Source organism: Bufo bufo, chromosome 6 (assembly GCF_905171765.1).
Source record: "Bufo bufo chromosome 6, aBufBuf1.1, whole genome shotgun sequence".
NCBI classification, from domain to species: Eukaryota; Metazoa; Chordata; class Amphibia; order Anura; family Bufonidae; genus Bufo; species Bufo bufo.
In genome coordinates this window covers 104,421,936-104,444,764 of record NC_053394.1, presented here as the reverse complement: position 1 = coordinate 104,444,764, position 22,829 = coordinate 104,421,936, and the positions used below count along the sequence as shown (strand labels likewise).

Here is a 22,829-nt window from a genome sequence, read left to right as displayed (position 1 = left end):
ACGCGGACCACAATGAGAAACATGTTGTCCATAAGGTGAAGGAAAATCACAGGTGATGAGTAATTGAAGTATGGTAATGAAAGGAGGGGTGAGATATACGGGTGTGCTTAGAGGGAGTCTCGATTGGCTTTGACAATAGGGGGTGGACCGTGATTTTAGTATTTAGATGCATATGTGTTGTATTGTTTTTATGCTTGACAAAGGCTGGTGTACAGCCGAAACGTTGCTCAGTTTTTTGTATGCTGTGAAGTCCTAATAAAGATGAAGTAATGGGAGATGCTGCCACCGCTGCTTGATTTCTATCCTGAGGAAAGGTCATCAGTATAAAAGACCTGGAAAACCCTTTAAAGGGTCAGTTCACTAATGGCCACACAATTAGCAAACTTTGTTTTACTTGTAAAACTGCGTGTAATGTGAACAATTATTGTGAAAATTGTGCTGAACCACATGTCAGCGGGGTTTTAGCCCGTACTATATCACGTGCGGAGTACACAAGCACACGACTTGTTATAGTCTTCATGTGTCTCTTGAAATAAGCCGTGCACCTATATCATATGGGCCTAATCAAGATATGTTTCCGACTTCTGGAAGTGAGCACGAATGCTTCCATTCGCTGACAGCAAGTAGAGATCTTTTTGACAGTGATCAGGAGTTGAACTGCCATATGTGCCATAGCCACGTTAGCACTTGGTAGAACCTGCAGAGAATAGCCGATGATGCTACACGATGTGGTCCACATCTGCACAGATTGTCCGGTTGACATTTACACTTGTGTGGGATCGCTCTGTGTACAGAAGGGGTTTGTGTATTTGTCTGCTGTTCTATTTGGGCCTAAAACTTTTTGTGACTTTTGTTTGTAGGAGTGGGAAGTATGTGTACAAACCTCTAATGAGCCAGACCTGCTGCCCACAATACACTATAAGGTAAGATTGCTCCTCAGTGCTTTTACAGACCACAAATGGTGTGCACCACATGTCTGACATGCACATCTACTGCTAGCAAGAAAACCCGGACTGCTTTTGCTTTGGGAAGGCAATAATTAAAGGCATTCTGTCACCAAGTTTTGGGCTATAGAGCTGCGGACATCCACGGCTAGATCGCCGATAGCATGTCCACAATATCTGTCCTATAGGGCTGTGTGCTTTTAATTTCTTTAAAAAAGCATTTTATAGATATGTAAATGAGTCTTGTATGTGTCCAAGGGGCTGTACTAACCTTACTTGTGCCCAGCCGTGCCCAGCCACGCCCGCCTGTGAAGGAGCCCAGCACCGCCTATGTCCTCCGAATCTCCTCCTTTCATCAACTATAGATTGCCGTAATCTCGCGATGCGCGAGCTAGCGCATGCGCAGTGCCGGTATAGTGTTCTTTCCCTGTGCTGGCATCAGCCTCAGGGAAAGAACTGCGCATGCGCGAGATTACGGCAATCTATAGTTGATGAAAGGAGGAGATTCGGAGGACATAGGCGGTGCTGGGCTCCTTCACAGGCGGGCGTGGCTGGGCACGGCTGGGCTCCAGTAAGGTTAGTACAGCCCCTTTGACACATACAAGACTCATTTAAGGATATCTATAAAATCCTTATTTTAAAGAAATTAAAAGCACACAGCCCTATAGGACAGATATATTGCGGACATGCTAGCGGCGATCTAGCTGTGCATGTCCGTATCTCTACAGCCCAAAACTTGGTGACAGAATCCCTTTAAATGTTTTTTCAGAGATTTTTTTAAATTGATGGCCTTTCCTTCAGTATCTGATCGGTTGGGGTCCCACTCCTGGCACCCCTGCCGATCAGCTGTCTGAGGAAGCTGTGGAGCTTACCAAGCACAGCTCCATCCATTGTATAGCAGCTGGACTTGGTATCACAGCTCAGCCCCATTCACTTGAATGGGACAGAGCTGCACCTAGGCCATGTGACCGATGAATATGACTTCACCTGGCCTCAGAAGAGGCCTAAGTACTCATGGAGCGCCGCCGCATCTTCATACAGAAGATCAATGGGGTTCCCAGGAGTCAGACCCCCACCAATCTGATATTAATGACCTGTCCTGATGATCCGGTATCAATATGAAAATCCCAGAAATCCCCTTTTAACTTGTAGTAGTATACATTATCTATAGGAAGACAGATGCAGTTCTGGATATGTTTATTCCCTGAATACATTTTTACTCCAGATGTATCTACGCTATATTTAAAGAGAAGCACCACCAGGTGGTAGATAAGAGGAGCAGCAGAAACTCCCGTTAATGCTTTAATGGAGTTGTGCATTCAGGGTATAGGTGATAAATGATCTCTTGGAGCCCACCACTTGGAACCCACAGGACCAGAGGACTGTACTCAACCCCATTGAATAGAGCAGCGTAGAGCATGCTTAACCACCTATCCATTCAGTCTTCTCTTCACTGAAGTTGCACAGTGAGGAAGACCAAGGTGCTCGTCACCCTTGTTCTAGGGTTCCCACTGGTGGAACCCCCAACGATCAGAATGTTCTCACCTAACCTGTAGCAATATTTTCAGGTTTGCCACCTTGTAGATGGTTATGGAATACCAAGCAGTCAGTTGACCCAACTCGGACGACTTGTGCCAATGACTTCTTGAATATCTTCTTATGACCTTATACCTGCTCATAGGTTATCTGCAGTAAATTACCAACTCAACAAATCCCACAAGAAAGTGCTCAAAAAGGTGCAGAGGTTTCTTCAGGAGGGAGAAGTGTCTCATTCTACCAGTGATGGTAAGTAGATTGCAGATGATGAATGGCTTCAACCACTGTAGTAGATGCAAAAATGGCGTTTTGATTTACAACTTTTAACTCCCTTCCTCCTACTGAGAATTCTTGCATTCTTAGCCGAGTATGTATATTTATGGAGGTGTCGGGAGTGATAGATGTTGGCTGAACGTGCGTTTGGCCAGCAGCTATCCTATGTGTGTTGCTGGCCTTTTATCAATGATGGTTTTGCATTTACTTACTATAATAAAAATCACCAGTGAATAGATGTCATTGCATTAGTCTCTTCTCATTTTACTATTTTAATCCTCTTTTTCTTGGCTAAATCTGGTTTTGTAAGAGCGGATGCACTGGTAATTGTCCAAGTATACAGAAAGATATAGAAGCAAGGAAATGGAACGAATAAGATGATGAATGTGCTCCTTGCAAGATTTAAATAACACTGTTTGCTGGCGGCATGAAGAAAATCCTGCGGACTAAAGGTGCATTTACACCTGCCGAAGAGCAGCCGATTGTTGGGAAGCAAGCGTTCCTTCCCGACAGTTGGCTGCTTGTTAAGGGGAGGTGAAGCGCTGTGTTTACAGATTGCTGTTCAGATTGCACGCTTTGCTGCCCACAAATGATAATTGGTGTGCCTGCACGAACGACAGGTTCACCCGATGAGCAAGCATTTTGCTCGTTCATCGGGTGATTGGCTGCATCTTTACACGGACCGATTATCGGGAACGAGGGTTTGCAGGAACGTTCTTTCCCTATAATCTGCCCAATTTATTGCACCGTCTAAATCCACCTTTAGGGCTCATGCCCACGAGCCCGTGCTGCGGACCGTAAATTGCGGTCCGCAATGCACGCGCACGACCGTGGGGCAGCCGCACGCAGATTACGAGCCCATTCACTTGAATAGGGTCCATGATCCGCATCCGACGGTCCGCACCGCAAAAAAGTAGTGCATACACTACTCTTTTGCAGAACGGAACCCCACGGAAGCATTCCGTAGTGCTTCCGTTCCGTACCACATCTCCGGATTTGCGGACCCATTCAAGTGAATGGACACGGCTTGTTTCCCGCCGTGTATGCTAATCCATACCATCGGTACAGGGAGGAGAAGATGACCATGTTTCTCAGGGGGCGTCTCCTTCTTTATGGCTGTGATCTGTCCAGTCGCAGCGGAGAGCGTCACAGCCAGGGAGAAGGTGAGTTTATTTAAAAAAAAATAATCTTCCTCCTCCCTGGCTGTGACGCTCTCCGCTGCGTTTGGACAGCTCTCAGCCATGAAGAAGGAGAATCCCCCCCCCCCCCCCTCTGAAAAAACACGGCTGTCTCCTCCTCCCTGTACTAATGGTATTGATTAGCATACAGGGTGGGAAACCAGAATGGGGGGCACATTGGCGAAACGGAGCAGCCCATTGGAAAAAAAAATAAGCGGGAGGACTTCTTCTCAACATTCCCCACAGTGCCAGGTACTCGTATTGTATTGTCAGAGCCGGTGAAAGGTCCTCTAAAATTAAATTGCCCTATCCTTCTTTCCCCAACATCTGATATGAAGGAAAACTGGGACACCCCCCACACGTATGCACATGCTCTTGTATTACAGCTCCTTAATAAGTTGTCATCTGTCAAAGTTTATGGTCCCTTCTTTCATGTGGATGTACACTTCTTGAAAAAGGAGGGTGTTTCCCCAAAATGCTGCCATGGTGTGTGTTTATGCCGGACTATGCTCCTACATTGTGCATTGTACTTGGAGCTCACGATGATATTTATGGATCTATGTTTGACTACGTGACCACACAGCGCGGTTGCATACTGCTTGACTCGCTTCAATTGAATGAATTAGGACTGCACTGTTTGGTCGGTCTGCATTGTTAATGGCCGTGCAGTATTGTGGTTGCCGGGTGGCCATTAACAATGCACACCAACTAAACAGTGCGATTTTAATTAGCTAAATATTCGACCACAGCATGAGCGTGTCACAACTGCAACACGACAGCACCATGTGGTCATACCCTAAATGAATATCATTATAAATTCGCAACAGGAAGGGGGGGCACTACTTGTGGTTTCATTTCTTATTTTCTGTGCTGCATCGTTGCTGTAAGGCCTGTTGCACACAAACATATTTTTTTCCGTATACGGACTATATACGGAACCATTCATTTTGAATGGATCCGCAAAAAAAATGGAAGGTACTCCGTATGCCTTCCGTTTTTCCATTCCGTTCAAAGATAGAACATGTCTTATTATTGTCCGCATAGCGGACAAGGATAGTACTGTTCTATCAGGGGCCAGCTGTTCCGTTCCGCAAAATGCACACGGACGTCATCCGTATTTTTAGCGGATCCGTTTTTTGCAGGCCGCAAAATACTGAAAAAGCCATACGGTCGTGTGAAAGAGACCTAAGGGGGAGTAGAGTGCTGGTCATAGCCACCAGATTTCATATCTTTTCTAAAAACCATTTGAAAAATGAAATCTGCTCCCTGCTCCACACTTTCTTGCGTAAGTTTTGAGAAATCTTTCCCAATATTTGTGACTATACCCCAAAATACTAATTTGCGCACTGCTGCTTTACTGAACATTGGCATTATCTTCCTTTCATCTAAATGTTTGTCTTTCTCCCAGGAATTTCAGTTGAAGCAATGGACTCTCAGGCTGACGGCCCGGTCTCTTGCAGCGTTTCCTGCAAAGACAAGAGTGAAATCCCAGAGGATGAGCTCAAACCACTGAGCATCGAGGGCGAGGAAACTGAGAAACAACATGGAGACAAGGAAATGGAGAAAATCATTGGTGCTGAAATACACACGGAACATGGAGACCCGATAGAAACTGCTACATTAAAGACAAATGTTCACTCAATGCCAAAACCAGGTTAGTTGTTTTATGTTGTATGCAAAGTAAGCTCCAGATCACCTGTACCTTTTTTTGGTACCAGACGTGCATGGTTATTGTCCGATTCCCGACCTTTTGTAATCCATAAAGTAAATGATTAAGGACCTGTTTGTCCAAAACGCGTTTACAGTCGGGGTGCCGAGATTATTTGTATGTGCTTGCTGTACTCAAGAATAAAGGACCGTCACAGCTTTTAAGAACGGTGCTGGTTTTTACTTTTTGTTTTACGTTGTGTTTGAAGTGAAGCTCGGACTTGGAACCACTGTGCGCTACGAGCTAAGAAGCAAGATATCACTGACCACAAGCCTTGTTCTGTAAGAAGTTTTGCTCTGAGTCGGCCTTGTTGCTCTTGATGCCATATTTATCAAATATCTCATGTTTAATAAATTTGTGTTTATCCTTAAATCTAACACTTTTTTGTCTAGAAAAGCTCCTTCCATTTTCCTACTCCACCCTTCTTACTGGAGTGAGTGCGCCTTTTTTTTTTTTTCGACATTTAAAAAACAGTCTAAATCTAAAGTGAAACTCATTAACATATCTAACCACGCCCACTTCCCCACCCATATTTCAAAACTGGAGTGAGTGGTGTAAAAATGCCAAAAGTTGCAAAATCTTTGCGCAAGTGAGCCCAAAAAAGTCTCAAAAGCTCCAGAATTCTGGAGTGAAGGGGGGATAAATCGGGGCCATTCTCTCGGCTTACATGAGTTAACATTTAGACATGTTCTTGTGCCTATTTGAGCATGCAGGTAAATGAAATTGAAGGGACACACGTTGACTGGATACATGTATGTCACCCGCACATCTGGTTTTTTAGCTGTAGAATAATCCTCAGGATAGGTGATCATTATCAGATCGTCGGGTGTCTGAGTCCTGACACCCGGCCGATCAGCTGGCTCCCGGCAGCTTTCCAAGCACGGCAGCTCAGCCCCATTCACGTCAACACGGCTGAGCTGCAACTAGGTCACGTGAACAATGTACGGTGACGTCACATGGCTTTTCTGTGTTAAAATCACTGTATTCAATGTAATCCATTGGACGCTGTGATAGTACAGTGCCCTTCTACCCTCCAGACTCTACCAATGCAAATCCGCATAACGGCGCTACGGAAATAAAACATTCAGCAAACCTACTGAGCTGTAGTTTGAAATAACGTTACACGATTCTGACCCTTTTAGCCATTAATTATGGACTCACATAAACGCTATAACTGGTGGCGTATGGTACCAGTTCCTTTGAAGAGGTTTTCCCTGATCGGCTTATAGAAACATGACATGAGTTTTGTCTTAAGGGGCTTGTCCCACAATGGATGCTTCTCCACAGGGGAGGTGATACATGTTAGTTTGCCAGGGGCCCACTGCTTACCAGAACAAGGCTCCTGAGCGCTCGTTCCTCTTCACTCCACAACCGCAGTGGGGGGCACCGTGCCAGCATGACCTCAGCTGTTCCATTCAGTGTCTGATGAGTATTGTACGCTGCTGTCTCTGTCCCGTAGACTTTGAATGGAGCAGCCATGTGGACAGGTGATGAATGTCCTTTTGTGGGTGAACGCTCTATAAAGTTCGGCCTGTAACTTCTGTGTCACACATGCTGTATGACTATTGGCATGTGTGTACGCCACATAATAGTCGTACAGTTTAGTTCTCTGCACACATCGCCTCTGCACATTTTGCTATGAGTGGGTTTGGGGCATGTGTCCTGATTTGTACATATAGATAAATGTGTGTGGTGTCAGGAAGGGTTACGTTTTACGAGGTTGACAGAGACTTTTGTGCTGGCAGAAATGCGTCAGCAGTATACAAAGAATCTCTTTTCCCATAAAACTATGTCCATCTGCTCAGCTCCTCCTGCTCTATAACATGCGGCCTTTAGGTTGCTTTTCATTTTCACAATGCCGGGTTGTAGTGGATGGCACTGGTTAGGCTTATTGCACACAAACTTGTGCACTCCGTGGCCATATTGCGGACCGCATTTGTGGATCCGCAATACACGGGCACCGCTCCGTGTGCACTCCGCATCGTGGAAGCGGACCCATTCACTTTAATGGGTCTGCAAATCCAGAGATGCGGAACGGAAGCAGAGAACGGAACCCTTTGGAAGCACTACGGAGTGCTTCCGTGGGGTTTCGTCCCGTACTTCTGTTCCGCAAAAAGATAGGGCATGTTCTATCTTTTTGCGGAACAGCCGGATCGCAAACGAACGCGCTGTAAAACGCCCTACGCCCCAAGAAGTACAGGAGCTTCTTTGGGGCGTAGTGTCGCGCGTTCCCGTACATAAACTTCCGGGAACGCACGTCAATGGGCGTTTGCTTGTTTGCCGGCCGCGTAAGTAAACGCCCGAAATAATCGCGCATACAGAGCGCTCCTTCAGTACACTTAGGTGTGAACCCAGCGTAACTGCGGGGTGGTTCTTTTCCTACCCCTCCCTATTTTCTGAGGATACCATATATTCATCAGCTGTGTAGTCCGGTATTAGTCTGCTATCCTCTGCTGCTGCACACTAAAGGGCCATCACTGTTACACTGAGCAGTGATACAATGCCCCATCATTGGGGGAAGAGACGATTGTCTATCGTCACAGCCGGCATCCGTTTTGTGAGCTCTTAATATCATCCAAACCTGTATCACTGCCTCTCCCTGTAGCTTAAAACATCACATTCATACTAGAGGAGCTAATACCTAATTTCTCCATCTGGAGGTATTTGGAGGATCTCTCTTGCCGTGGATGCAAAGGACATAATACCAATTACTCTGATCATTTGACCACCCAACCTGGGACTACTTATCAGTGGAGCATTTCTTTGCTTGGGTTATTTCTAGCTTCAATTTCAACTATCGGGGTCATTTATCAAACTGGCGTAAATTAGAACTGGCTTAGTTGTCCATAGCAAGCAATCAGATTCCTCCTTTCATTTTTCACAACTCCTTTGGGAAATGAAAGGTGGAATCTGATTGGTTGCTATGGGCAACTAGCTAGTTCTTCTTTACACCAGTTGGATAAATGACCCTATATGTTTTGAGTTTGCCTGTCATGTTTATTATATGTCTATTGTGGTGGCATTGTCCCCTGAGGAGCCCTTAAACGGGGAAAGGCACCTGGGAGGGGGAGCTTTACTCTCCTGCAACTCCTTCCTTAGAGGATGTGATCTTGCAGGCCAGTATAGAGCCCCCTAACGGGAACCTTATGTTGGGGATTATGTCCTGTTTTTGTGTATGGTCATTAATCAGTAAAAGCACTTTTTTGATACTACAATTGTGGTTGTGGACGATATTTATTGTGGGTGACCTTCACCCCTTACCTGTTATTAATTATCTTTGGGACTAGGTATGTATGAGTGGTCTAAATAGTCTGACATTTCTTACAGTCTCCACCTTCAGAACTTTACCTGTTCTCCAACCCACAGTATATTGGAGCTTTGGTGCTGGGTTGCAGTGATGCACAAGTGCCAGAAGGTGGCGATATTTCATTGCACAGTTGCCAGTTAGGGGCTCCAGTGGCGTTCAGCTTTCTTTCTTTTCTTGAATTCACTTTTGTTCTAAAGACTCATAGATTTTTGTGGAATTTGGCAATCTCTTTGGTACGTTTTTATATGCCAGTGTAAATTTCTGTGGAGTTTTATGACGTGTATCCATAGGTGCAGTTATATCGTTTTATGGGATTTTGGTTTTATTTTAACAGGTAAAGGTGCTGATACAACTAGGCCACCTTGTCGGAAAGCCAAAGACATCCGTAAGGAGCGCCGCTTGCAGAAAACACTGCTTCAAAAGCAAGATCAGGCGTCGGAACAACCAGCTGTCGCCCCGACTCCACCAAAACCCAAAGCAAGTGGCATCAAATCTATAGAGGATTTCATTGATGTGCCGGACCGTGAAAATGTAGCTCATAAACTTGAGGTAAAAAATTATATTTATTTTTTCATACATGTAAAGTTGAATGTAGTTAAAGGGGTTGTGCAGCGCTAAAATATTGATGATCTATCCTCAGGATAGGTCATCATTATCAGATTGGCAGGGGTCCGACTCCCAGCACTGGCGCGTTGTTTCACTTGTAGAGGCGGCACAGTGTAGGTACAATTGGTTGTCCTTCAAAAAATATTCTACATTTTCAAACCAGGACCTGGATCGGAATACTTTTGTAATTGCATGTATTTAAAAGTTGACTATACCCACTGAGTTATTCAATAAAATGTACCTGTATAGCGCCACCTGTTTTTCCTTTATTTCTTATCCACCTCACCCAGGTGGTCGCACATGCTCAGTTTAAGGGTACAGCTACATGGCGACGTGTCGCCTGACGCAAAAGGGTATGGCTACATATGTTTTTTGTAACTGTGGTGTCACAGCACCATTGAAATACATTATATGAAATGTCCAGCACCTTTCTTGTCGCTGTGTAGACTAAATCTTCTGTTAGAAGCTGTGGCAGTTACAGAGAGATGCATCAGAAAGGACATGCCGCCTGAGAAAGGGCACCCTCCCTGAGCTGCCAGCCTGAAATAATTCTGGAAGGACAATTGGAGATCTCTGGATCCATGTTGATGTACAGGGCTGGTTCTAGGTTTGCTGGAAAGAGATTGACATGTACTATGTGATGTCTGATTTTTACTTTTTATTACCTCAATCATGGCATAACCCCTTTAAGTGAATAGGATGAGCAGTTATAATTAACCTCCGCTGCCTCTACAACCGAAGATGACGCACAGGTGAGTTTGAAGAGGAAGCGACACTTGTCGGAGCACCCCTACCCCTTCATACAGCTGATGGGCGGGGGTGCTGGGGGTCGGACCCCCGTCGATCTGATATTGATGACCTGTTCTGAATATAGGTCATCAATATTTTAGTGCTGCTCGGCCCCTTTAATCTGTCTATGGATCCACGGCTTATACACTTGGATTTCTGCAGTGGACTCTAGTAAATGTAGTAAACCAGCTATTTCTTGGTTTTATCCTTTTTTATGGGAAAGTTGTATAAGAATAAATATGGCTGCCTTTACAGCATCCTTACAGGGTGTTTTCCAGTCTCCTCACAGGGGTATTACAGTTTAAGTTTAGACTAGTAGTATAGCCTACCTTTGTAATCTTAGACAATGTTCACATGCAGCAGAAATGGTTTTACCTTTTATTGCATATTTAACCCCCTTGCCTTACAGAGCGTGAAACTTGCAACTAATCCAGATTTTGCAGATTCTAAAACACCATACCCTCAACTTATTATGGATTTTTTTTCCGACAGTGTATGAATGCATTGTGAAATGCTCTGACATTGCTGTCACATCATAATCTTTTCCAAAAAACCACCACCAATAGGTGTTAACCTCTTTTACTATGTAATAGTTAATGGACTCGGATATCAGGTCATCAATATCAGATCGCTGGGGGTCAGTCTCTTAACAATCCCACGCTGGGCCTCTTCATAGTATACCAAGCACATTGCCATGGTATAGCTGCTGTGCTTGGTAATGCTGCCCGATCCCATTGAATGAAACTGAGCTGCAGCGCTTGTGACTAATAGAGGGGATGTCACCGTCCTAGGAAGATGCCGCAGGATGCTGGGAGTTGTCCCCCTCTGAACAGATATTGATGGCCCATACGGAGGATAGGTCATCAGTATTTGACTCCCGGACAACCCTTTTAATTTTTATGTTAGGAATTATTTAATGTTTTTATGATGGACGCTCACAATATTGCATGTACACAATTTCTTTGTTCATAGTGTTTAGCCACTAGGGGGCAATATGATATCATTTTTTATTAGCTTTCCTAGTAAGCAAAATCAGTGCTTTCAGTCTCCTCTTGCAGCGTTTTATTACCTCTCCCATTGTATTACTGTATGTACAGTAATTGCTCTTCTGTAATGCTAAAAAGTATTCATTTATTTGCCAAATGCCATTTATTACCTTTCATCTTTTTGTTCTGCCTCGTTTTCCGGACCCGACTGTTCATCCTCATTTTCTCACAATTCTTTACAAACCACTGCAGGCACTATTGTATATCTTATATCTACCCTGCATTACCGCACACAGCCTGTGGATACAAGTGGAGTTTTTCTTTTGGGAGAAAACAAATAATATATACATTTCTTTTATTTCTTAGGCAAGTTTTGCACCTGCGGATATCCTCTCCAGTAGGAATGGGCTGGACAAAAACCATTGTGTGCACTGGTTTTTGTCAGACCAATTCCCGGCTAGTAGACTGTTCTCTGCCAGACCCCATTATAGTCAATGGGAGGGCGATATCCAGCAATGCCAGATATGGAGAACTCTGTCCGCCTGTTTTATACCTGGACAGCCTGCTGGAGAGGACAGCATCAGATGTGAAACTAGCCTTACTTTTTTTTTAGTTCCTACAAGCCTCATTTCTTATTTTAAATCCCTTCTTTTTCTTGAGTTGAAGACTTTGCTCAGGACGAGTTGGCAGCCACATTGAGAAGACTGGGTTGTTAGGAAATGAATCCATAGTAACCAATATGTCTGTCAACTGTTCATATCCAGGCTGATTGATACTGATGCCAGCAGCGAAGCTGCTTGGTGGCAGTCACGTCATGTATACCGCATCTCGAGTCATCACTGGGGTATGTCATCAGTTTCTAATCAGTGGGGGCCCTCTGGGATCCATATGTATCACCAGAACAGTGTCGCTGGGAAAGCACTGTGCTACTTGGTCTCCTGCTGGCTGCAAACTTAGAGCCGTTGACTATAACTGGCCCACCCTCAATATAAGCTGAGCAGAGCTAATAGGAGACTAACTGGCACAGCACGTCCCTAGTGCCATTGCCACCAATTTTGAGCTATTAGCATCGCTAGTCAGACACTGGTTACATATCCTAGCAATATGCCACTGTTGTCTATGATGAGAGAAGCACTTTAAAAAGTGTTGCCCAGTATACATGGTTTTCCCCTAAAGGCTAGTAGCACATTAAAATAATAAAATGACTAATACTCCTTTTTAAGCCACTGCTCCCCGACAGCCCATCACTGTTCTCAGCAGCACCCCTACTGAGACTAGCGATTGGCATAGATGGCACGTGACCGCTGCCCAGAAGAAAAAGGACACTGCAGGGCACCAGAACGGACTAAAGAGTTGAGTATTTCTTATTTTATTCAAAAGTGGTCCCAGCATTTCGGGGAAAAAATTATAATTCTGGGCAACCCGTTTAAAAGGGTTCTCTGGGAATGATTTAAAATGTCCCCCAGCATCCTCTCCTAGAATGTGAGTAGTACTGGTTGCTCCACTTGCAAAGCAGCCTATGGAGGTGAGGGTCACTATACATTGCACTTTGGCACTTGCATATACTACATATTGGTGAGCTTTCCTGTCAGGCTGCTAAGCCATGATGGCATTTCGTAGGCAGGATCAAATCATTACCGACCCCCTCATCCCCCTAGGCAGCTATAGAAGTGGTGGCAACCAGTCGCCTTTGCCAATTTAAATTATTCCCGGAGAACCCCTTTAAATTCCTTTTTTTATTGTGTCGCAATGTTTTATAATCTGTACATTTCTCTGCATCATGATTATGCCCGGCATGGTGTCCCTTCTCCTTCTGGGGTGACCGATGTCTCCTAAGGTGCCGTAACGGCTGTGTTTTATTTCACTCCTTTTGAAGGTAAAACTTGTGAGGTCCTCTCCTCCCAGCCACCAGTTCAAAGCAACGTTTCAAGAGTCTTACCAAGTATATAAGCGTTATCAGATGACCATTCACAAGGACCCACCCGACAAGCCAACTGTGAGCCAGGTCAGAAGACCAAAGACACCAGGACCTTGCAGGCATAAGAATGATAGGATATAAATATAAGTAGTGTGTTTTATACCCATTTGTTTTTCCTTCTGCAATGGGTTCAGATTTATCCAGCACAGCCAGCACTTCACAAGACCTTGACGGCCTGAGATTCCATTGTGTGTCCCTTGCTGCACACACATAGGTAGATAACGTGACCTGCCTCAGATGGCACCACAAACTGGATTTGGTTTCTGATCCATTCCTTAGGCTGCTATTCCTGCAGCTTGCGGTTGCTTGTGTGCCAGCCATAATCACGAATGTTCTAGTTAGATAGCGAAGAAATCTAAACAGGATCTCGATGTTCTGCACAAATAGGCAGTGACCTTCTTCACTTCTCCTTACAGGGAGCCAACCCAGTGATATCAATCGCTGCGTGCCTAGAGCAGGACAAACGCTTTCAGTCTCTTTACGTGTTCCAGTTACATTGTGGTAGTGCTCTGCTTGTGTGGGGGTCTGTGCCCCCTCTAGTTTTAAGGAGTGAATGAGATATTGACTTTCTAATGATACCCTTGACATTTGCTCTCCGAGCTGTAATCGTTCAGGTGTTCAGGCACTGCCTTGGCAGTGTTGTGCGGTGGGTGGGAGAATGGGCGTTTTTGGCCGGTAGATTTGTATTGGGCAATGTTAATAGACGTTCATGAGACTTTTTGTGTGCTATTTGTAAATTTCTCATGCTGTCCTGTATCTCTGCACAGGAATTTATTGTAGGATTGGCTAAAATCCCGCAGTAGGTAGTGATTAGTCATTGCGCTTTTTTTCATATCCGCTGTGGCGCTGTGCACCCCCGCATCGGTTTTGGCGCCCTATATGCTAATCAGTAGCATCTGTACTGGGAAGAGGAAACGGCAAGATTTTGCAGGGGGCGTCTCTATTTCCCTGTCTGTGGTGTGGTCCCATCGCAGCGGAGCGCATTACAGCCATTGAGAAAAAAACGCTCACCTTCTCCCTGGCTGTGACTCGGTCCACTGCGATTGGACAGATCACAGCCAGGAAGGAGGAGGCGCCCCTGAGAAGCATGGCCGTCTGCTCCTCCCTGTACTAATGCTATTGATCAGCATGCAGGGCGCCAAAACCGAACGGGGGGCACAGCGCCGCAACGGAGGAGCGGATCAGTAATAAAGCGCAGTGATTTTAGCAAGTAAAAACTGATGAAAGGTCCTCTTTAAAGAACCAGATTAACCCTACTGCACCAGACATATTGCAGGCAGGTGATTAAAATGATACATTTATCTCTGCAGGTAGAGAGATCAGCTTTTTTAGTCATATGTAAATTAGCTGGTTTGAGCACCAACAGGTCAGCTGGAGCCTTTGGAGCACTGCTTTTAGAACGCCCCTATCCCCCTTCATTGATGGGGCTAGACATCTTACTTAGCCCTGTATTCCTGCACTGTGGCTCGGCGCTTGCTCATTGGATCTCCTCCTGCTTCCTGAGACTAGACCTGGAAGCACTGACTTCCTCGTCTTCCAGGTGTAGCCTCGCATCATCGGCGTATGCACAGTCTGGATATGCACTGGTCCGGAAGCCATAGCAGATCAAGTACACAAGCGCCATGGTGCAGGTGCATGAAAACAGGGCTAGGTGAAATTTCTAGCCCTGTCAATCAATGGGGACAGAGGCGTGTCCAGAACTTAGGGTCTTTACAAAAGCGGTGCTCCAAGGGCCCTGGCCAGCCCCTTGGTACTTGAACCAACCTATTTACATTATTATATATATTTTTTTTTAAACAGTTATCTTGGGAACCATTTTGTCTACAGAGAAAATCAAAGGTATTGTTTTAATCATCATGGTCAACCCTACTAGGTAATATGGATAGGGTTGATCATGCTGACACAAACTCTTTAACTCCATCTGGGAGGTAAACATAACTTGGAGAGTAAAACCATTGCTTCTCCGATGGCTGATGCCTCCTAGTTCAACTTGTGGCCTCCCAGCATTCCATATGTTTGCAGCATGCAAGGCATGCTGGGACGTGTAGGTTCTCATCATGTTGCAGACCACTGACCAGTTACTGGCAGTCTGCTGCTGAGGAATATGTGATGAATGTTTTCCTTCTAGGAAGCCTCGGCCAGATGTTACGTGTTGGCCAGTAGGAAATTATAAAATGCCCTAAAACATTGTGCAACAAAAAAAACGGCACCCTCAAAAACACACATGAATTTCATGTTTTTTTTATTTTTTTTTATTATTTTTTTTATTACATAAGCATGTTGAGTTTTTCTGGATACACAAAATTGATTGAACGTATTAAGCAGTTTTTTTCCCACATTTTCACAGTTTTGATTATATGCCTGTTCCTCATTGCCGCTCAGTTTATTCGGCAGAGTGAATACATAGTGGAGCAAACTTGGTTAATTCATAACTTCCATAGTTTTGGATGGAGCTGTGTATGTGAGCTACCACCTTTCCATGCATCCGGCCTGTCTGACAGCCCTGGGGGTCAGGGGGTCCTCTTTTCTCTCAGTAGGTGTGGGTCTTAGGCCACCTGTCGGACATTTATGGCCTATCCCGTATCGCAGGAAAAAGAAAAACTTACCCTAGTAGCAACTATTCTTCCATTTTACGGTGATGGTCAACTGTACACTTCTTCAAGACTGGACTTTGTACTACCTACCTGTGGTCACTGTTAGTAAGGCTATTTATACGCTCTGTTCACATCTGCATTGTGGTTTAAACAGGGACTGTGGTCCCTGATTCTGGATCAGTCACATGATAGATACCAACAGCGTACGACATACCTCGTTGTCTTCTAATGGGGTCTGTATGCTGAATCACTAAATTTCTCTTTGTCACTGCAGTGAAAATGACACCTCTTATCACCACTGCAGCCTAGGACCTAGCCCGGTAGAGGGAGTCGTCCTTAAATGTGTTTTTCTCAGGGTATCTTCACTTTCCGCCTCTGAAAATCCGCAGTGTATCAGTCAGAATTCTGCAGTATCAAAATTTGCACTGTTTCTTCAATGCGTAAATGCCGAGGGTTTTCCACAGACTTCACCCTGTGTATTGCAAATGGTAAATTCCTCGGCTGAAATCCAAATTAACATGCTGCAGATTTAAAGGGGTTATCCCATAAAAAGTATTCCTATACAGTGAATAGGGCATTTCAAGTGAAATATTAGTGCAATATATGTCCAATAAGAAAATTGATCTTTTTCGTTTGTATTTGTGCATTACGTTTTGATCTCTGTCAGCGCCCCCTGCTGTTTCTCATGTGGCTGAAATTCTTGTCCACCATCTTCTGAATTCAGAGGTGAACTAAAATGCTTTGCAGTTCCCCTGCTCTCTTCCTCACCTCTCAGTGCTGGACTAGTGCTAGATTAGTGATTCACCCGTTCTTCTAAATTCATGGAAATTATATAGCTACATCTCTCTATACAGAAAAAGGATATTTAGAGGAGCATTACATACTAAAGTGCTATTTATTAGTGGACTCTCTCGTGGTGTGTGTGCCAGAATATTTTTGGTGAATGGGTAGGAAGGAATTAACAAGAGTTGACAGTGGTGCACTCCTGGAGTTGCGTGTGCTTGACGAGCTGCTGCCCACCCACAGAAAGGGAAGAAAAAAAAGCTGTGAATTACATGGAGCGCAGTGTTTTTTGCATTGATATACCTAGTATAATGGTGTGCATTATTTGGCAGGGTATCCGCCAAGTGTGTTTTTGTAACCCTACAAATTACAGGTAACAGATTCTTGGCAAAGAAGGAACATCTGATGATGCAGACACTTGGAGCCACGACTTTTCTCTGATGTATATTGTTATTCATGTATGTTTTATTCCCATTGTAGCAGGTGACCATTTACGGCGCCCGTACATTCCATCTAGATTGATCACTTCGGAAGTGCTGTCAGTTGTGTTTTTCTGTAGCTAAGCTGGACTTTCCCTTGCCCCTGAAGGTCAAGTTAGTTCCAGTCTCCATGGAGGATCCTGAATTTGTGGCTTCCTTCGACTCTTCAGCCGCTCTTTATGCCAAGTATCAGATGAGCGTGCACAAGGACCTTCCTTATGAATGCCAACCCTCAGAGGTATTGCCTGTCTGCTGTAACTGTATGTTTTGTGTCCTTTTTCTTCTCCCCTCTTATTTTTTTATTTTTTCCCTTCAATTTCTGCATGGATCGTCATGGAACTCTCTAGACACGACTGACCTTTCCCTCACACGTCGTCTTTTGCATCAAGTGTAGCACGGCTAATGAGTCATATTTTTCCTGTAAGGTGTATAAGACTCTTTGCTCCGACTTTTCCAGTATGTTCTATGGTCCCTTTTTCTGAAGATGTCCAGATCAGGTTTTACGCACTCTCGCTTGTGACTCATTCCTGCTTGTTAAGAGCACGGAAGGCCCCCATAGCTGTAAATATGGCGCAGTCTGATGAATTGCTGCTGGGAAAGAACAGCCTTCTCTGTCGCAAACTACGGTACTACGAAATAGATGATGACTTTTTCCTCCTCAAGCTTGGCATGCCTTATAGCTGATCTGTAGTTTGGCTTCTGTGTGCCATGTCTACAAACACAACTGGTAATTGTGTGGTAAGGCCTGTTTGCATAAATTTTGCAGACAATAGAAAATATTCTGTGGCTGCTTCTTGAGTTGACATATCGTGCAGTTGATGCCAAGCAATATATTTGCAGTAGGAACACAAAGTCACTCTAATGGTGATGAGCTGAATGTGGAACTACAACTACAAGAATAGAATGACATATGTATTCTTTAGATTGCTAGAGTGAGGTTACTGCAGCACTGAGAACTGCTCTGTCTGCCTCTACCGCAGCAATAAGTCACAGCATTATTCTTATACACCAGTCAGCTATTTCACACAATAGTTCTCATGCATAAAAGCATCCAGTCCGACTATTTCTGTTATTCTGAACAAGGAAGGAAAGCTGTGTCCATTGTCTAAAGATCTTCACATCGGGGCTTTATTCCGATTTTAGTACAATCAAAATGTGTGGTTGCAGACAGCCAAAAACAAGGCGTACACTTTTGACGCACACTGTGTTCATAGGGTTTTATTCTCAACCCTGCCTTCCAATAGACAGCTCAGGCATAGTTTGTTAGAGCTTTGTATCCATGAGGTCTACCAAGTTATCCCTGTAGGTTTGTACACTGCCTTCATTATTGGCAGCCTTTAAGGTGGGGGTGGGGGGGGGGGGGGGGGGGGCTGCGCACAGTGCGGATTATGCGCATCGTTTCTGTGTACATGTTATAATACAGTATGAGGCTAGACAAATCTCATGTTTATTTTGCTTTTTTTATTTCTTTGGTGCGGAAATTGACCTGCTGTGCAGATTTTGCAGCATGTCAATTGTTGATGCATTTTTATTTTATTTTGGCAGTGTCCCAGTTCCTGCAGGTAAAATCAACTGCTGGCGCTGCCCCTCATAATAGGGTACGGCTACATGGCGCTTTTGGGACCAACACGTTGCGCACCCAAGTATTGCAGTGTAGAGGACTGCCTTCTGAATTGATGGGGTTTCATTGAAACTCACATGTTTGCTGTGGGCGCAAAACTTGAATGGGGAAAAATCCAACACTGCTGGACCCTTAAAGGGATTGTCTGTGATGATATTACCTCTTTAACAGTGGGTGATGCTTTCCAGTCTGCTATTAGAAAAGCTGTTTACACACCGCAAAAAGTGGATGTTTTCATGTCGGTGGGTTGCTGACAGTTCGCTCTTTCCTAATTCTGCGTTTTACCTCCATGCTGTTTACCAACCCCTTCAAAATGCAGACGGATAATATTTTTCCAGCAGTAAGTTGAAGGTTGGTCTGTATGTTGAGAATGCAGAGTTGGAAATGGTTATAACTATTTGATTATATTCTGCTATAAAAATAAATTCTGTTCCAATATCCCAATAATTAAACCACTACTGAACTGTAGCCCTTGTCCCCAGCTCATCGCTTAGAACTCCTGCCCTCCTGCGATCAGCGCACAGATCGCCTCTGTATTTCACTGTGGTTATGGTCCATGCAAGAAAGCTCCCCCAAAAGTGCTTGCGGTTGGCACTCAACACTGTAAGTGCCAACCACTGCGCAGAGTCTTTGTTGGCAGGTCCTCAGCATCAAAGCAAGCCTTTCAAATGGACACTTGGTTGTTTCACACATGGAGAATTTTACCCGCAGATTAGCACAGAGCAATGCAGCACAGTACAAGATTTGACACATTTCGTCCTGACGCATGCCGTTACTGAAGTGCTGTGGACTGGCACTTTACCACTAGCATGGATGAAAACTGCAGCACAATCCACTGTGGACGCACTTGCTGAAAAATGTTGCCGCCTCTGGGCTAACCCTTAGGGTATGTTCACATGTATTAGCATGCTGAAAACTTTGCCGCGTTAGACCTCATGCACACGAACGTTGTTTGTTTCCGTGTCCGTTCCGTTTTTTTTCTGATGGGATGCGGACCCATCCATTTCAATGGGTCCGCAAAAAATGCGGACAGCACACAGTGTGCTGTCCGCATCAGTATGTCCGTTCCGTAGCCCCGCAACAAAAAAATAGAACATGTCCTCTTCTTGTCCGTTTTAGGCATTGTTACAATGGATCCGCAAAAAAAATAAAAACAGATGGCATACGGTCGTGTGCATGTAGCCTAATCTGCATCAAGATTCCTTGCATTTTTTTTTAGAAATGTGGTGTTTGAATTCAGTGTGAGCAGCACTGCTGTAATAGCTCCCTCAACTACAAGGTTAAAGGGTTATTCCGGTTATAACAAGTTATCTCCCTATCTACGGGTTTGGGGGATAACTATCAGATTGGTGGGGGTCCTAAAGTTGGGACCACCACTGATCTCGAGAATGGGGGGGGGGGGGGGGGGGGGGGCTGGCGCTGTACCCTGAAATGGACAGAGTGGCCAGCCGGAAATGCATGCAGCCACTCCTTTCATTTCTAAGGGAGCTCCATAGATGGCAGAATACAGCTCTTGGCTATCTCTGGAGCTCCCTTAGAAATTAATGGAATGGCGGCGCTCCGTCCATTTCAAGGGGACTCCACGGGGTATGTTCAGTAGGACCCCCACCGATCTGATGGTTATCCCCTATCCTGTGTATAGGACATACCTTGTTATAACCGGAATACCCCTTTAATGGTGCTGGGTAGTTCCGGCGCTGACATCCAGTGATGGAGCTACACCCGAAACTGTTTGGAGGTGTCGTCCCCCAGACCTCAGCTAGCGACAACCCTTTTAACACTTTTGTTTTCTGCGGCTGAAATTGAGTTCTTTTCATGTGAATGGGGCCTGCAGAAAAACATAGGATTGCTGCAGGAGCAACTCCATTCAGATGGTTAAAATGTGTTAATAGTTGCAGAAATTTCAGTAACAAATTGAATTTATCCTTGGCCGTATCTCGTGCACCCTGCTTTAGCTGGAAGGGCTGCCGAGTCTGATTTATCGCTTCGTTTATACCCCACAACACCTTGCTAAACCGCCATATCCTCTTATTGGCAGTAGTTTAGTTTGGTGATTTAAGATGGGATTTTTTTTATTTGTGTATCTTTTTAATTTGGATGCCAATTGCTGGGCTCCGTTGCCCACTTGAAGTTTTCTTTGGAAGGCAGTATGTTGGAGACTTTGGCAGCAGTAACATACACGTGTGTGTCTGCAAAGACTAGGAACATTTATTCCTAGCAACCAGTCACGGTCCAGCCCTTTTTCATATACCCTTTAGAAAATGGGAGCAGCAACCTGACTCCGTTGCTAATGGCAACTGCACTTTCTTAAAATGATATTTGATACATCTCCAACCAACTTCAAGGGTTGTTCTTTTCGCTAATTTCTGTTAGCAAGAGCAGCTGCATAGAGTGGCAGGAAACTGTGCGCCAATCTGTCACATGGCACAGTTTTTTTTTCTAACTGTAATGTTTATTAAGTTTTATATTTTGAGCTTTATCGTAACAAAATGGAACATACAAAGATTCGGTCAGCCTAACACAGTAGGACCAAAATACAAGTCATTCGCATATCAGAAATGTAACACTTTTGCCTAGGCTCCATTCACACGTCCGTAATTTTGGTCTGCATCCGTTTCACAATTGTGTGGAATGGGTGTGGACCCATTCATTCTCTATTGGGACGGAATGGAGGCGGACAGTACACGGTGTGCTGTCCGCATTTCCGGAGCTCGCTGCTGATCTTCCGGTCTGCGGCTCCGGGAAAAAAAATAGAACATGTCCTATTCTTGTCCGCAGAATAGGCATTTCTATGGGGGTGCCGACCGGGTGTATTGCGGATCTGCAATACACTGCGGACGTGTGATCGGAGCCTAATAGACAGCAAAATAAAAGGTAAGCGAAAAAAGAAGGGGGGGGGTACTTCTCTCCGTCTGGATGCACAGGAGCCCCAAGCCTGCCATGTCTTCAAGAATTTGGTAGTCTTACCTCTCTGAAGGGCGACTGAGCACTCTAAAGAGTGGACATCTTGAATTTGAGCATAAAGCTCAGATTTTGAGGACGGAGCACTTTTTCCCCAGTAAAGAGATATAAGGCATTTGGCAGACGTCAAAAGGGGGAGAAACAGACTAACCGCCTCCGGGACCACATTGAGCAAGTGCACTAGGGGGTCCTTAGGTAAGCGGACATTCAACACATCTTGACATGGCACCGTTTATTAACCTTTCCCCTGCAGCGCCTGTACCTGGTTTAGCCGTCGTACCAGGGGCAATCATTATGTTCCAGTGGAGCCTCATTAAGAGCAAAACTAGCCCAGAAATACCCAAAGCCCACCCCCCAGGGCTAGGGCTACACAGCGACGTGTTGCCGAAAAGTCGTGCAAAATTGTTTTGTAATGATAGTCAATGGTGTCACTGCGACATGCTGTTACACATTTGATTTAAATACGGATTTAAATAAAAAAAATGCACAGCTGTAGATAAATGTGAATTGTATTATAGGAGCTGTTTTGGCATTTCTTTTCACCCTAAGGCTTCTCTATGGAAATAAGAAGTGCAGGGAAGATTTAAAGGGCATCTGTCAGCAGATTTGTACCTATGACACTGTCTGACCTGTTACATGTGCTCTTAGCAGCTTAAGGCATCTGCGTTGGTCCCATGCCCGCATTGCTGAGAAAAATTTGATTTTAATATATGCAAATGAGTCTCTAGGAGCAATGGGGGCGTTACCGTTACACCTAGAGGATCTGCTCTATGCAACTGTGACATCCTCTGTACTGTGGTTGACAGGGCCAGGAAGTGTAATGACGTTTGAACTGCCGGGCCTTGCCAATCAAAGTGGAGAAGACAAAGCAGAGAGAGCAGAGCCTCTAGGTGTAATGGTAACGCCCCTGTTGCTCCTAGAGGCTCATTTGAATATATTAAAACACACACATGAACATGGGACCAACACAGATGCCTTCAGCTGCCAAGTGCACATGTAAAAGCTCAGCCGGTGTCATAGGTACAAATCTGCTGACAGATGCCCTTTTAAAAAGCACACCAAAAATCGTTTCTAGTATATTGAACT

General features: G+C 44.8%; 1 protein-coding gene across 5 annotated transcripts in view; it reads left to right on the top strand.

Annotated features, from left to right (window-relative positions):
• The window catches only part of ATE1 (arginyltransferase 1), a 96,149-nt gene that overhangs the window by 16,714 nt on the left and 56,606 nt on the right, over positions 1-22,829 (top strand). For 2 of the 5 annotated variants that reach the window (XM_040438025.1, XM_040438026.1), the window contains exons 3-8: positions 861-923; positions 2,626-2,729; positions 5,340-5,585; positions 9,281-9,495; positions 13,204-13,332; positions 17,271-17,399. In XM_040438025.1, the coding sequence (XP_040293959.1) occupies positions 861-923; positions 2,626-2,729; positions 5,340-5,585; positions 9,281-9,495; positions 13,204-13,332; positions 17,271-17,399 (886 nt within the window). The remainder of the gene's footprint in view (positions 1-860; positions 924-2,625; positions 2,730-5,339; positions 5,586-9,280; positions 9,496-13,203; positions 13,333-17,270; positions 17,400-22,829) is intronic. The other 3 variants (XM_040438028.1, XM_040438029.1, XM_040438030.1) reach the window with 3 other exon arrangements.